The 16051-nt window shown below is 43.3% G+C and overlaps 2 protein-coding genes across 4 annotated transcripts in view; one reads left to right on the top strand and one right to left on the bottom strand.

Moving 5' to 3' along the window:
* RHBDL3 (rhomboid like 3) overlaps positions 1-9159 on the top strand; it is a 62941-nt gene extending 53782 nt beyond the window's left edge. For all 3 annotated transcript variants that reach the window (XM_058038601.1, XM_058038600.1, XM_058038599.1), the window contains 2 exons: positions 1843-1903; positions 2609-9159. In XM_058038601.1, coding sequence (XP_057894584.1) covers positions 1843-1903; positions 2609-2880 — 333 coding nt within the window. In that variant the 3' untranslated portion in view covers positions 2881-9159. The remainder of the gene's footprint in view (positions 1-1842; positions 1904-2608) is intronic.
* Positions 9160-9611: 452 nt separating this feature from the next.
* C21H17orf75 (chromosome 21 C17orf75 homolog) lies at positions 9612-15650 on the bottom strand. Its single transcript, XM_058038602.1, has 10 exons — positions 15499-15650; positions 15172-15252; positions 14432-14557; positions 13862-14002; positions 13606-13663; positions 12826-12945; positions 12132-12196; positions 11878-12014; positions 11234-11337; positions 9612-10620 (listed from the first exon to the last, which is right to left on the bottom strand). The coding sequence occupies exons 1-10, from the start codon at positions 15624-15626 to the stop codon at positions 10411-10413; spliced, it is 1170 nt and encodes a 389-aa protein (XP_057894585.1). The 5' UTR covers positions 15627-15650; the 3' UTR covers positions 9612-10410.
* Positions 15651-16051: the final 401 nt, after the last annotated feature.

Here is a 16051-nt window from a genome sequence, read left to right as displayed (position 1 = left end):
AGCAATATCAGAGCAGAATAACCATAAAAATGAGGATAATGCTCCTCCCCTGGGTCTGAGTGGGAAGATAATGTGAGGTGGCTGCAGTAGAGACAGCAGATCTGTTATGGGTGCTGGGAGATGTGTATGTAGTGGTGGTGGAGCCAAGCCTAAAAGAAAACCTTGTGCTTGATGCTTGTCTGCAGCAAAGTCAGCAGGCTCCAGCTGTGACCCTCAGTGGTGCTGCTGCAGACAGCTTTGTAACAGCTGGGAAGTGAGGGATATCCTGAGCAGAATTGCTCTGCTTCACCCTCTTCAAGCTTTTCAGAGCATGAGTGAGCTGAGGCTGCTGTCCAAATGAGACAGCTGAGTGGCTGGCAGAGAGGTCAGGAGGGGAGGAGAGGGGCTACCCCTATAGCACAGGGTTTCTGCTGGGGAATTGCACCCCTACATTCAGTTCTTCCCAGTGTGATTTGTGTTCCCTGCACTGTGCCAAGGGAAGCAGGAGGGAGCTTCCTGTGTCTCTCAGGGTGGTAACACAGATTCTGGGTTTTTAACACCACAATTCACAGGGTTAGAGGGGGACATTGGAGGAAATTTTAGTCTGCTTTAGAGGAACAGGCTCTTCCAGAGATGTGTGAAGAGTTTTCAGCAGTTACCTTCCCTGACTTCTTAGAACATCACAAAGTGATCTGTCATTTCACTTCTCATTGGCCTCTGCCAAATCTATTTAGCGACTGCTACCTTAGCATCTTTATTTCTCCATTATCCACTGCCTCTCTTCTCATCTAAAATTATTTTTGCTGCCTTTCCAGTTCTGGTGGAGGGATGTTTTTGCTTTCCTTTCCCCGCCCTTGTCTCCCTGTGCTCACTTGTTATCTAGATGCAATGCTCCTGCACACTGAAAGGCATTGCTGGCTGTTTGCTGCAAAGCTCAGTCTGGCACAGCTGGGGACAGCAGGGACTGTGGCAGGGAGGGTCTCTGGAATCTTCTGTTCCCTCCTGGTAACCAAAGGAAATGGAAACATTCCTGCTTGGAAAAAGAAATATTATTGGAATGAAATACATAAAATAACCAACAGGGGGAAGCAATAAAGCATGTCACCCCAAGGAAAAGAGTGAGGGGAGGGATTCAGAGCAGCTACATGGAAATTAAAAGTGAAAGAGGCAGCACAGTATTAATCAGCATGAGCTCAGAGCTTTCTGACTGGGTTAGATCTCTCTGTGGAGAGAGAAAATCAGTTACTTATTTTGTGGAGGTTGCATTTTTTGCCATCCCAGGTGTCCTTAGAGATAGTCTGAGGAGTTTACAAGCATTCTTTTTATTTCTTCAGTGTGACAAATAGGGAGCTTTTCACAAGAAACATTATTATCTTGGTATCTCAGTCTGCCTTCAATAGGCAAATTTTCATTTAGTCACATAATAGTAATGATAAAATAATAATAATGTTGTCATACATCTGAATTTCTCAAAACATGATCTCTTTTCCTGCTTTAAAATTATGTGCAAGTGGAAAAGGAGGACTTTTAATATTTCTCCATTATTTCTGATTATCATTCAGAGATTTTTATTCCACTATATTGATTAATAACCAAGCCTCAAGACAGAGGAGACTAAGTCCAGGCTTTCTTATGGCACTGTTTCCTTGACATGCTTTTATTGAAGTCTTTATTGTTCCTCTGTGCTCTGCCAAAGATCTGAGCTGCAGAATTTCAGGGAGCCTGAGGCACAGAAGGTAGCATTGAAAAAGCACAGTAGGTCTTGAATACACTGAGAAGTTGCCTGACAAGTGACAGATTTAAGTGTATTATCCCTTCAGGTTTGTGTGCAGCATTACTTTGTTTTCCTTGTCTCTTTTCCAGAACTGGTCAGGAATGAAGTGCCAATTCAAACTGCTGCGCATGGCTGTTGCCTTGATCTGTAGTAAGTACCACACAGTGCTTGGCACACGTGCAGCCAGTCCTGTTTTGTTTGTCCTTGTCATAATACTTCATGCTGATTCAGAGGGTTTTGACTTTGCAGCAGTTTTGGTAGGAACTTGCAGCTGGACCTTCTGGCAGCAGGAACCACATTGCTCTCCACTGCAGATTTTGGCTTTCAACACAAGCCTCTGTAAACAAGGATTTGTCATTGGCCAGCATCTGTAGCCTGTGATGTTTGTGAAGGAGCTTAAACATCTTCTCTTTGCAGTCTCAAACATGCAGTGCTTTCATAATGATAATACTTGGGTTTCCTAGAGCATGTCTGGGGTGGCAGCAGCATTATACCCACCCTGGTGAATTCTCTTCCAGCCCTATCCTCAGGGGGGCACAATAAGGGAAACTAAGCTGTGTGTTCATCACAGACAACTGTCTTCAAATTCTAACTCATTTTTGGTATGCTTTTGGCATAAATTTCAGAAGGTGAATATTCCCCAACCTATCTACACTCTCACAAACCCAGACCGCTTTCCAGCCACTGGAGAGACCTCATGTGTGCCACAGCCCTGACATAGCCACAGCTTCCCTGTGCTCACCATACAAGGCAATTTCTCCCTCTCTGTCTCCTCAGGGATGCAGTGCTGCCCAAAACATGGACTTAAGAAGGATAAACCTAGACAATTAACTCATTTTTTATTCTTTGTTCCAGTGAGCTTTGAATTTGGAAGAGCCGTGTGGCTGCGATTCCACCCCTCTGCTTACCCCCCCTGCCCCCACCCCAGCTTCATGGCCCACCTGGGAGGGGTCATGGTTGGAATCACCCTTGGTGTTATCATCCTGAGGAACTATGAGCAGAGACTCCAGGATCAGACTTTATGGTGGATCTTCCTTTCTATTTACGTCATTTTTGTCTTGTTTGCCATCTTCTGGAATATTTTTGCCTACAGTCTGTTGGATCTAAAGCTACCTCCCCCTCCTTGAAAACATGGGACAGAAAACTGGAGAGCAGAAGTCATCTGTCAGCTGTGTTAAATGAATGAAGATGGAGGATCTATTTTTGTATTTAACTTGGGAGGATGATTCTTCTGAACACATGAGTGTGCTGGAGGAGGTGCTTAAAGATCTCATGAAAGAATGGCCTGATCAGTTTGTTCACAAATCCAGCAGGTTCTGTAACTCTGGCTGGCCATGCCCTGCAGTTTCTGCCCTGCACCTGGGCACTGACTGCTTGGGTTGTTATCACACATCAATATTTTCTATGAGATATTTGTATTTTCCAGGTCAGTGCTGGAATTGTGGCCAATTGTTCAGTGAATTTCCTCTATGTTACTGAAAACCAAAAGGGAAAAAGATCAGACATTTACTAATTAGAGACTCAAATGGTACTCACAAGGCAGCTTGAGTCTGGTTTCTTTGGACACATCTGACTGTTCAGCCATACCAGTGCCACTGTCTAATTACTTGAATGGTTCCTAAGGTATTTTAGTCTCTGCTGAAACTTGTCTTGCACAACTTTCAAAGGAATCGGCAGAACTTGATCACACAAAGTGATGGAGACTGGTCTTCAACCACAGGTCAAATGAAATTGCACTATAAACATTGGGAATCTTAGAGTGTTGTGGATACCCAGCCAGAAGTGACTTTTCCTGTGCATGTTTCACTTGATTTTCATTAATTATTCCCCCTTCCCCAGCCTGCTGTGGCTAGAGGGTGTGGCTGGATTGTTGGGTTTTTTGGTTTTTTAGGGGTTTTTTTTGAGGGATGAAGAAAAGGAGTGCAAATGTTCATTTGTGGTTTTATCAGATGACAATCAGGTGCTGTTTTCTTCTCACTATTTTTCCAACCACACTGACCTAACACCTGTCCTGCAGTGAGCTCCTAGCAAGGATCTCAACTCTTCCAGCAGGTTCTTACTAGGAAAATGGGACCATGATCACCTCCAGCAGCCCAGGGTGGGAACTATCCAGTCTTTACAGCCATACAATCCATTTGGGGCCAAGTCCACTGAAGGCAGTGGAGTTAAATCACTTTGTATGTAGCACTGGTTTCCCAATGAAGTGGAGAGGGTGTTATTTGCTGCAGTGATCATTGTGAAATGGATAAAACTGGTTTTAATATGATTTCTAAAATGTTGAGGATGCCTCCTCCTGAGGCAATGGATGTTCAGGAGCCCCAGACAAGAGTTAGTTGAGTGATGCCTTTTTCTGTAATGTTGGTCAGGCCCAGTTCAGGCAATCTGTGACTGGGCTGTGGCACAGTTCACACAGTTGCCTGCACAGACTTAGGGACCACATGGGGACATCTGTAGCACAAGCAGAGCTTATAGGTACTCTTCTCTGTAAGGTGCTTATTTTGCTTGTCACTTCAGAGAGCTGCCAAATTACAGTCCAGGACTGTGGGTGCCCTCCTTTTCTCTGCCCTTTACCCACCTATCCAATGGTCTGGACAAAGCAGCCATAATAGTCTCTCCAGACAAGCTCCTCTCTTCCTTTTTCCTATTTCCTGCTGGTGCCCAGGCACAGCCACCAGAGTCTTTCACAGCACATCCCACGGGCACCGTAGCAGTTGTGTTTGCTCTGTAGAAAAATGTCTCTGTGTTGTGGGCTTTATTCTCTCAGCTATGCTCTCCATGCTGCCAGATGATACCACAAGCTAGTAGGAGCCTGTCCTTCTAGAGGGGACACCCACAAGTGCTTATCAGCTGCCCCCTTCTTTGCCTCTTATGGAAAAATAACTCTGGGCTGAGGGGTGAAGTCTTCTCCTACCAGATGCACTCATAAAACTTCTGTTGCCTCAGAAGGAGGGGATAGAAAATAATTGTATTTGGAGCTTGGAATAAGCCTTACCTGCAAAAGAAACAATTTTTGGCACCTTTGTGCACAGAAATGGGATTTCTGAGGGCGATTGCACTTTTCTTGTTCTGCATGGCCAGTACATTGCTCATGGGCCCTCAGTGAGGACCAAGAGGAAGGAATAAGGGCCAGAGCTCTGATCATTTTGGAGAAGGGATTGGTTCCCTGAGCCATTTTACCTCTGCAGTTTGGGTCCAGATCCCATCAGTCACAAGGGTTCCATGGATTGTTGCAGGTGCTGGCCCAGTGAGTGCTGTAGCTGTGGATCCCCCTGGGAGCAGGCAGGAAGGAGAGTGGGAGCAAGGAGAGTTCTGACATGGTTATCAAGTAAGGAGGACATTCCTTCCCTCACCTATTGCTAAGCCTTTCTCATTACAGATGCCTTGAAAACAGAGGTGACCAGGAATGGGAGTTCTCCTGAAATCTTAGGAAAGCTTTTAAAATTTTGTTAGAAAATTTCAATTGCAAAAAAGCCCAGATTATTTTGCCTATAATTTACCAGAGTGCAATGTGCACCAAGTGACTTTTATTTTTGGTTTCTCAGCTGAAAGCTACTTATTGCCCATGAGTTTCTTACCAGTAAAGGCTTCCATGCTTTTCCTGCTGCCAGTGTGTGCTCTGAGGTGAAGCAGGAGGATAAAAGTTCAAGAATCACCAGTTTCTTGAACAGCTTGATCATGGCCAAAATGTCTTTACTCAGCTCAGGAGTGGGAGGGAGCTGAACAGAGTAATGCAGACAGTCTTCCTTCCTTTTTCCATAGATGAGTGTAGTTTACATGAACTGGTTGAAAACAGCTCTGAATTTGATCTTATGACTTGCTCTTTTAAACTGTTGTTCATCTTCCTGACTTCATTCTGTGTCCCCATACCCTGCCTGAGCAAGTTTACAAACAACCCTGGGATCAGAAAGGCCAGACTTTAGGGCAGTGTTAGATTTATGGTAGGTGAAGGAATGAAACCCTCTCACATTCCTGTTCATTGAGCTGAAATCTCCTCCCATACATGGAGCAGTTTGTGCACAGAGCCTGTTGTCTGCTAAGAATCAATCAGCCCCTGGAGCCAGAAGCAGCACAAAGTGCTTAAGCTTTTAAATTTATTTTTTAATCATTAAAATTACAGTGTGAAAACTTGCTATGTTTTTACAGAGTATTGTAAATTCCAGTTATGTTCTTTTCTAAGGCACCCAGGAGTGCCACAGTGCTGCAGCACCACAGAGCTAACAGCAACCAGGCTTTTCTGTTACCTCCAGATGTCCTTGAAGCTGCTGGCTCCTGTTGGAGATGTAATATTCTCCATCCTGCTCATTTGTGGTTCCAACCTGTCACAGTCAGCAGCATGTTCCTGGAGGAGCATCCACTGAGGGACTGGTTTCAGTGATTTGTTGTGGTTTTATTTCAGCTACTGCCAGGATTTTCTATCAGTGAGATAAACCATGAATCTATTGAAGCTTATGACTGTGCAGTGCTGGAGCAGAAGGCAAGGACTGTCACCAGTGTACAGGTTTGAGCAGAGCACCTCGGAGCAAGTTATTTTACGCTGTGTCCTTGAGCGAGGACACAACACGTGGGGGAGGAAAGGAAAGAAGCGGGGGTGGATTTCCCGTGCGGTGAGCTGATTGCCGCAGAGCTCGGTCGGTCGGTGAGGATGAGGATGAGGAGCGGTGCGGCGGGGGAGCAGCCGGGGCTGCCGGGGACCCCTGCCGGCCGCGGGCAGCAGCGCCGCACCGGCACCGGCACCGGCAGCGGCCGGACAGGGCGCTCCCGCAGCCGGGAGGAGCAGGGAGGAGGGAGAAGAAGCAGGCAGATCGAAGTGCACGGCGACTGCAGTGGCACCTGTTATTCCCAGACAGGTAAAGATTAGTGTTACACACAGCGGTAATAACACAGGCAAGAGGAGGGAGAGAGTTGTGATGCAGTGATGGGAGAGGAGGTTTCCAGACACAATCTCTGAGTGAGGTGTAGTAGTCATAAAAATGCTGATGAATTTACTTTTGCTGAGTTTTTAAAACAACATCTTGTGTCACTGTTTCCTTGTCAGTTGATGAGGAATCTTAGCACTTACGTGGCATATTGTGCTTTTTCACTACTTGCTCCTTTGGCAGCGGGAAGTATGCTATCAACAGGGAAGGGGGAAGCTAGAGAAATTGTTACTAGAAATAAAGCTCAGGGATTCTGTATCCCAACACCTTGCTGCTTCTGATGGATTATACTGGCCATATGTTATGGAGCAGATTGGGCCCTTTCAGTTTGAACTGTGCTCTGGAGGATGGCATCTGATATGTTAGAGCTGGTACTGACATGACAGCTGACCTCACAAGGCAGCTGCTGTTCTCTGCCAATATTTAGTCTCACAAGATGGTGGGTAGGACTTTCACACATCCTTCAGTGAGTGAAGAGCTCAAAGTCTGTTCACAAAGATTCAAGCTCAGCCCAATTGCTCTGGAACACCCATCCCACCCATTGGCTTTGCCCCAAGTGGAACTGGAGAATGGGGACATGGCAGTTCAGCACCAGCCACCTCTGGGGCAAGCTGGGACTAGAGAGCCCAGGCCAGCACCTCTGAATATTGCTGCTCCCCTGCTCCTCTGCAGTGCTTTGTGTGGTAGAACTCAAAGATTCCTTCTCTGATCACTGATGCCAAGAGCTTGTTATAAAGGAGTGCAGTGTATTTTGCAGTTCCATATTAAAGAATCACACCTAAGACAGAAACCAAGCTTATTTAAAGGCAAATGTATTTTAATGTCACCATTAATCATTGGCTTTTAATTGGAAAAAGCTTTCTAATATGCCAGTAGGAGTACAGAAAATTTGTGTTTCAGGGTATTTACAGCACAAAGCACAAAATATTCCCTATGATTCAAGTAGCTAAAGTACCTTGTTTTCAGCAAGCTTGATAGACACGTTGTCACTGACTCTCTCCTGACTCCCACAGTGTCTATTCAGTTTGCAAATAAAGCCAGATTTATGCAGCTTTTCTTCTGCTTACACTAGTAATGCTAACAACACATCCAAGTGTGAAACACAAAGCACTAAACTACATAATTTTCTGCCTTAAAATACTGAACAAATGGTACTTTCCCTGTAAAGGGCTAGTAAAGCAAAATGATATTTGCAAGGTAAGATGCTATTGTATGTTTCCAAATATTTTTGTATTGTGTACATTCTGTATATTTTTGTTGTGACAATATTATTTGAGCGCAGAATCCATTAAATTTTTTGTGGTTTTCTTTGTTTTCTGTTTAATTTCTCTTTTATTTATTTTTTTAAATAAAATTGAGTTGTTCTATATCACAAACTAAAAAAAAAAAAACAAGAAAGAACTTTCAAGGACAATTTTGTAAGTTTGTCTACAGTTAACATAGTTTTCAACAAAAGAGCCCTTGGTTTGGAGCTCTGCCATGTAATCTTCTAATAATGACATTGGTAACTCATTTTTATGTGTTTAACAGATAAAGGGGAGAGTGAACTGCAGCTTCATTTCTCTACAAGATCTAATGAGGATGCAGAGCTGGCTTGGGACATGTATGGAAATTCTGGTGTTGTCCCACCTTTTGGCAGCTGTCCCTTCACTGCCGTGACCTCAGAACTGCAGGGAAGTTGACAACATTTGAGTAAATTTTTCTACATTTTTTTACATTTGATTAAATGTAAAAAATTTCTTTTACTGGGGAGGAGAGTTGTGCTCTTTTAACATCAGGCTCTACTGAGTGTTTTCAAATCTGAGCCAACACTCATATCAAATCAAGAGTAGAAACAACATCTCCAGAAAAAAGTAAACCCCCAACTGACTAAAGTAAAAATCCTTCTACCAGTGTGGAAGGCAGAGGCTTATTTTGAAAAGTACCTTGTGTTTCTGTTGGGAAACACTGGGTTAAAGTGTAATTTGTAGGAATGAAGATGTATGTAGGAGCAATTCCTGTCAGATGTGCTACTCCAAAGGGAGGCAGATCCCTGCTACCATGTGTGGGACTCAGCTCTTGCTGTCAGTTCTCTGCACTGAATGAAACTTTCTGAGACACTCAAATCACTCTATTCATTAGCTGAGGACTTTCAGCATGAAGGTAAGGTGGGTTTTGTCAGCTTTTGTCAATTAATACAAAAAGTGTTTCAGCCTACTAGCACCATACATTTTCTTGCTACCTATTCTTCACATCCAACTTACTTGTTTAAGCACCGAGCTCCTTCTTGTGCCCTGATCAGCCAGAAAACTCAACAAGTGCTCCAAAGTTTTTAGAATGTACAGGAGCAACAAAAGGTGACATGTTTTATTGAGTGCTGCTGCTGTACGTACTCATGAAGGAAAACACTTGTTGATTCTCAGAGCTCCTGCAAATCACTGAATGAGGGGTTTGTTTTCTTCCACACTACTTTTCCTCTCCAATACATTATATGCCACCATGGCTGTTAATGCCACACTTGCAGCTCCTCTGCATTGAGGGATAAATGGATTTCAGCAGGAGACATCAAGGACCACAGTCACTGACAATTTACAGGTGCACTGTTGAGGATTTCAACGTGTTTTATTGTCAGCCTTATTATAGGTTCAACATGTGGTGTCACAGGAAAGCAGCAACTCCTGCCCTTAAGTACAGAGCACCAGCACAAGTGACACTGAACCACATTAGTTACAGGCACTGTTTCAGGGGAGTTCAAACATCCTCTGCTACAAAGGGAACAAACAGGGAATTCTGCTTGTAACAGGTTTGCAGAAATTGCTCTCTTTATGAGGTTACTCAGAGACTTCATAAGTTTTTATTCCAGCTGTAGCCAAAGATTTCCTTCAGGTATTCTGCTGCCTGTGTCCCATGATATGGGTAAGAATGCATTGCTGATACACTGACATGTTTTAAAGTCTGAGTAATTAATTTGGGAAGTTCATTTATTTCAAATTCTGGAAAAGTCTTAATATTAAATGTTAAAGAAGAAACTCTTTAGTTTCTTCATGACTGAAAAACATAGCATTATTGACAGTTATGCAAAACTGTAATATAAGAACATACAAAGAAGGTCTTGATCACATCTCAGCCTAAGGAAGAAGAGGATACATCAAATAGCCTGGAAATTTCAGGTACCTGTTGTGTGTGTGTATGCACACATACAGGCACATACAAACTGACCACAGCAATGGCTCAGTCTTCAGGCAGCTCTGCTTCATACAGCTACCAACTTGTTTATCCAGTGGCAGCAGAACAAACCAGCAGTTTGAAAGCAGAAACCAGACACAGACTTGGTACCTAGATTCTCATTTCTAAACTAAAATGATTAATTCATTATCTAGATCTATCCAGATGTTTGCACTTCTTTATAAAAACAAAGCAGCCAGATCTAAATTATTTTAAAGATATTTAAATTATTTAGAACAGTGACATGCTTGCCAGGTAAGGGATTTAGGTTTGGTTTTGCAATGACTATAAAAATCAAATGTCATGATTTCCTCAGAACAGGAGCAAGTCAGTTGGAGAATCTGAAAACTCTGCAGGAGTTTGTATTATCTGATATGTACACATTAAAAAAGCTCATAGTGCTTTGTCTAAAACCAAGAAAAGGCAGGTGAAACTGCAGCTAAGATTTGACTTGGACAATACTTTTAAATATAAATTAAAAATCCAGCAATAGCTGCACTGCACAGAAGAAATTAATGATTTATACATAAGATAATTTTAAGCCACTGATGTTTCTCTCATGAATTCCTCCAGGACGGTCACTACGTTCCTGGCCTCTGGCATTTCTGCATGTTCTACTTTCACAATCTTCAGCAGGATGTCTCCACTGCCACAGTTCTTTAGGAACAGGTAGCACTTGAAGAGGGCGTAGTGGTTCATTTCAGCCTGGCGGATAAACCTCTTCAGGTTGTTAATGTCCTGGATAGCCTGGCAAAGAGGAACAGAGCATTTGCTTATCCTCCTGCATGGCATGAAAACACAATATTGTGGAAAATAAAGGATAAATAGCAGGACAAGCAAAAGCATTTCCAACAGAAATTTTGTATTACTGCTTAAGAGTACTGTAAGAATTGAATATTGTCTTGGATGCATATTATAGCTGGAACTGTAATGATGCAAAATGTGTGGACACAACGTGATGTATCCAACTTGTAGCATGAATTCTATTATGGCAGCTCACCTAAGAATTGTTAGCTACTGAACCCCTGTTACCAGTCACATGAGACTGTGTGTGCAAGTCCCAGATTAATGATATTTGAAGAAAACAACAGTAACAATGAAGGCGGGTCTTACTTTAAATTTGAGAAAACACCTTTGGAGCATTCACTGAAGAAACTCTGACACTACTTTACAGCTGTTCTTGTCAACTACAGTAAGCCAGCCCTCAAATTAAGCTTCAGAGTTAGTCAGTTAACAGACATATAGACGTAATAATAACCTAAAACTTTTATTCAGCGAAAAATAATATTTTGCATGTAGTATTTGCTCCCATAGTAACCCAAATATCTTCTTCAAGTCTTTAACATATATGAACAGGTACCTTCAATTTAAAGTTTTCCAAAATCTGCCGGAAGAGAAATGGATTTCCACCTTCAGCACCATTCACAAAAGCTTGCATCCAGTCCTCACAGAATCTGTTGCTTCCTGTTAAATGTGCAGGAACACAGAGAAGAGATGAGAAAAAGCAAATAAGTTCCACATAAATATACAGCTGCACTCACCTGGTTTAATCACTCCCACCTAACAAGTGATAGCAATATACCTGGGCCAGGAAATGAGTCTGAAGGAAAACCAATACACGTGGAAAAGAAAAGCAAACACAGTGACAGTGATTGCACAAGACTGTGTTCTGATTGGTGAATCCCTTTTCCCAACATTTGTCAAAACCGCAACAGGAAAAAAGTTCTGCAGATTCCCTGAAGTACAAGTCATACTTCCCTGAAGTACAAGTCATACTTTCACGGTCCACAAACTAAATGTACTGTGGATTTTATTGCCAAGCATTTTCAACCCAGAATTCCAGTGTGTCTGGTGTAACAAACTACTCTGGTACCTCATAGGAAAACAGAACCTAAAGTTTCTGGGCCTATGATCTGAATATCCTCAACTGCCTCTAATGTCACAGCTCTCAGCAGCTGATGGATCCAAGGGAGCAACAGGAAGGGTTCCCTGCTGTAATCTCACCTGCATTATGCAGCTGGGGCTGAGGTCCACTACAGTCTATAACCATGGACTTGTGCTGTTCCTCTGTCATGGCAATGCACAGAGAAGTCATTGTGCCTTCCTGGACAAGTCCTTGGAGACTGGCAGCTGCCAGGAACCTGACACAGAAAGTTCTTGTCAACTGCTTGCTCCTTTCCAGCTCCTGCACACTGAGGGGACCGTCAGACACAGTAGCCAAGTTACTCAAAGGTTCCTTGGGCTCTAAGTATCTTTACCTGCTGATGTCCTTTTCTGTTCTTTCATCTGCATTTTTGACTTCTACAGGAGTGTAACTCAGAGCCTTAAACAAAAAAAGAAACAAAGAGAAAAAAAAAGGAAAAAGATGGATGCAATTTCAGTAACTTTTGTAGCTATACTGCAGTTATGAGCAATTAATATGTAATGTGGTACTTTAAAAATTGCTCTTGTCAAGGCAGTACTATTATTGCCATTACAGCTGGTTCTGCACTCAGAAGAAATTCAGCAGTTATACTCTGTTAGCTATTCCACCCAGAACCTCCTCAAACTCAGGGACTAGAGTTAAGAATAGTCTCTTTTCTGTTTCCAGTAAATTACACAAGACACACAATATAACATCCCTTTTCATTCAGACAATTATGGCATGGACAGACTGCTCATGCTATTTCTGATTTTCTTACTCTAATTTCAGTGTGGACACCATTAAGTAATTTTTTTTAAGTGACAGAAGGAATTGTTATGTGCTTCTTTAGTAATAAGCAGGGGAAAATGCTTGCTCTGAATTTAAAAAACAAACAAACAAACAAAAAACCCAACAAAAAAAATGAGGGTTTTTAATTTCCTCCTGCTGGGAAAGCAAATGAAAGAAATATTTTAAATATTTGGAGTCACTGAGATGCCTTCTGAATGTTTTTTAGCTTTTTTTAGCTAGCCAGTTTTAAATACACTTACAGCATGTAGCAGAGAGGCAAGTTTGTCCTGGAAGAGCTGCACAACCCTCTGGATAGGGCAGATGGCATCTTCAAACCAGCTCCTCAGGTATGGGCTAACACAGGCCTCCAAGTTTTTTTGCTGTAACACATTGAAGCATTAAAACTTTAACTAAAAATCAGATTTCTACATCAATAGAAGTCTATTGATAATCTACTCAGTCTCAGATAATTGGATGTTGGAACCTTCTTAATCTCAAACCACAGTGAACTAAAATAATGAGTTTGAGATTTATCAGCAATGAAAGGCTCTGCATTTTAAGAAACAGCCAGAACTGTAATATTATGGTATATATTGAGAGAAAACCATGCAACAGCAGATGGGATGACAAAAAAGACTTAAAATGCAGAACTTCCACTAGAAAATTGTGACAAGAAACCCACAAATGTCCTTTCTTAACATTCAGAACTGGTAAGAACTGAGGTGGACATTGAAAGTTCCTTATAGACCATTAGCTTTTATTGGTTACTCTTCTCTCCAGATTTAACGGTAAATGACCTTTAAGAGATTTATGACTGACACAAAAAGGTCCCCCCTTCCTTTTTTTATTTTGACTTGTGTGGCTGATAGCACCTTAGACATTCATTGTACTACAGTGAGTCAAGCATCTCTCCCTGTGTTTCATACTGGTACTTGAAACACCTATTTTGTCTCTATAGATTAGATCTTCCAGATGGTTTTAGCAATTAACCTGCATAAATACTAATTTTCACCACTTACAAAAAAAAAGTTAGGTCTTACCTCCAAATCAAGATTTATCTTCAGATTTTGAATGTATTTGTCCAGCTCTAGTCTGAAAGTATCTTCTTAAGGAAAATAAGATGCATCAGTTAAGACCTGTATTTTTTCCTTTCAGTATATGGCTGTCACTGACTTTTGCAGTTACTGAAAGGTGTGCACAAACAAGTGATTTCAAGTAGAAACAGACAAAATGACAAGATAATTTATACATCGTGCCCCTCTCCATACAGGCAAAGAAAGTTCAAGGTAAGGATATAGTTCCAGACCTTTCTCTGAGCCACCTAAGAAACAAACCACATATTCTGGAGCATTAATGTCTGATTCCAACGTTGCCATTTCCAGAAGACTTTCTTGTTGGAAACTACAGTAGTAACACCCAACTTTACCTTCTGGTATGCTATGAGAAAAGGAAAAAAAATTACTTTCTTCCAGACACATCACAATAAATGAGTGCAAAAAGCAGACATACATTATTTCTGAGGTAATTTTAACAGGTAGCACTGTTGGCTCCAATGGCAGTGGTAGGTGCAGCCATAGGTGCAGCTCTTAGACCTTCTCTTTTTTCTTCTGTGTGATAAGAGTTGTTTAAAAGGAAGTAATCATAAACATCTAAAGTATTTTTAAAGTATTCAAACAGTAAATTATTTAAAACAGTACTTTTCTCAAAGTTACTTAAAAAAGGAAAGTGTCTTTGTGTAAGGCTATTATTAACAGCAACAACAGACTGGGAACATGGAATCAGGATTAAACTAAGTGCAGCAGCAGGCAGGCAAGATGTGCCAATGTTCCTTACAGCTCTCATTCACCAATAATTCCAACGTTTTACCTCAGCCCCACTGATGCTACATTCCCCATTCCTTCAAAGAGCGCTCCTTTAGTAAGGCGCTTAGCGATGAAACTGCGCAACTCCGTCTCCGCTTCGGCGGGCAGGTTGGTGTCCAGCAAGGAGAGGCTTTAAAAACCAGAGGCAATCGTTACCCAAAGGCAAATGTTGTTGCTTAGTGTCTCTCAGGATGTGCAGAACCTGCCTCTAGCAGGGACTCCCTGCGATATCTCTCTGGTGGCAGCTAAGGCAGCTCTGTGACTTTTGGCCCATCATGAGCAGTCAGTGGTTTGCCCACTGACCAGGAGTCTGGAGATGTGGTGTCAGCTCATGCTGACCTTCCCAGCAGCTACAGACAAAACACTGCCCTCTTTGTTCCTACGTTTCCCCAACTGTAATACAGAGTTTATGGAAAGATGTCTTTTGAAAATTAATAAATTCTTGTTGTATGTTACCTACATGAAAAACTAAGTCAATACAGCAATATCAAGTACTAGTAGAAAAAAAAAAAAAGTTCAAACTCAAGGATGATAGTTTCTGTTTAATACATTACTTGAGCTCTGTATGCGTGTCCATTCCCTAGGTATTCCAAAAGAAGTGCCATGGGGACTCCAGAATGCTTTCAGAGGGAGGTTGTGTTTTGAAAGGAGTGCAGAGGACCTAACAGTGATCTGACAGCAATACGGCAAAGACTTCAAACCGGGGTATTCCCGCGATTGTGCTGCTCTGCGGCTCGGCTTTACCTGAAGTCCTCGGTGGAGGGTGTGTGCGCCACGGTGCCGCCGGCACTGCCATCCCCGGCGGCGGCTCCCGCCTGCGAGGACCTGGAACCCGAGGGATTGCCGGAGTGAGTTTACAGCCGTGACACGCAACAGGGAACAGCGGCTGCAGCAGGGAAAAGGCACGGCCCGAGGGCGAATAAAAGCAGGAGTAGGGAATCCGTGCATTGTGGGAGGGAATGAATCTCACCGGGGAGAAACAGAAGGGGGAAAAAAATAAAGGGAATTCAGGGAGCTGGGAACGGCCAAGGCCTGGGCACGGCCTCCCCGCGGGGGAACCCGGCGCCTCACCTGCGGTAGCCATAGAGGCCGTGGTAGGTGCAGCCGTGCCGCTCCGGCCGCCGCTCCTCGCCCGCGCCGCCGCCCTCCTCGCTGCTCTCCAGCTCCCGCTCATCGCCGTCCGGCAGCGCCGGCAGCATCGCGGCCCCGGCCCCGCCTGTGCCGCGGGGAGCCACCGGGCCCCGCTACCGCCCCGCCCCGCCGGCTGTGCCGTGAACCCGCCCCGGGGCCCGGAGCTGGGAGGAGCCTTCGGAGCGCACGGGCCGTGTCCTCACCCCACCGGGGGCGGTACCGAGCCGTGCTGAAACCGCTCCGGCTGCCGCCGCTCCTCCGTTTGTGTAAAGCACAGGAAAATGCAATACAGGCGCCGCAGTGCCTCTGTCAGTACAAGTAATCCATCAAAACCGGTCACTGACTTAACGGCAGGATCTACTCAAATCACATTTAGAATTATAGAATGGTTTGGATTGGAAGGGGATTTGGTAGGATCAGCCATGCTGTCTGCTTTTAAAAAGTTCTGCTTCTGAAATACCTTTTCCGTGTTAAAACAGCACGTTTGTTAACC

Source organism: Melospiza georgiana, chromosome 21 (genome assembly GCF_028018845.1).
Source record: "Melospiza georgiana isolate bMelGeo1 chromosome 21, bMelGeo1.pri, whole genome shotgun sequence".
Taxonomy (NCBI): Eukaryota; Metazoa; Chordata; class Aves; order Passeriformes; family Passerellidae; genus Melospiza; species Melospiza georgiana.
Note: the sequence above shows the minus strand (reverse complement) of the source record. Positions and strands in the feature narration are given on the sequence as shown.

What these genes read in the sequence shown, in the direction of transcription:
- C21H17orf75 (XM_058038602.1), bottom strand. Translation starts at nt 15,626, where the DNA reads ATGCTGCCGGCGCTGCCGGACGGCGATGAGCGGGAGCTGGAGAGCAGC. An exon ending in ACAGAAAAGGACATCAGCAG is followed by an intron (nt 12,015 to 12,131) that starts GTAAAGATACTT and finishes TTTCTGTGTCAG; the next exon opens with GTTCCTGGCAGCTGCCAGTC. An exon ending in GCCCCAGCTGCATAATGCAG is followed by an intron (nt 11,338 to 11,877) that starts GTGAGATTACAG and finishes CACATTTAACAG; the next exon opens with GAAGCAACAGATTCTGTGAG.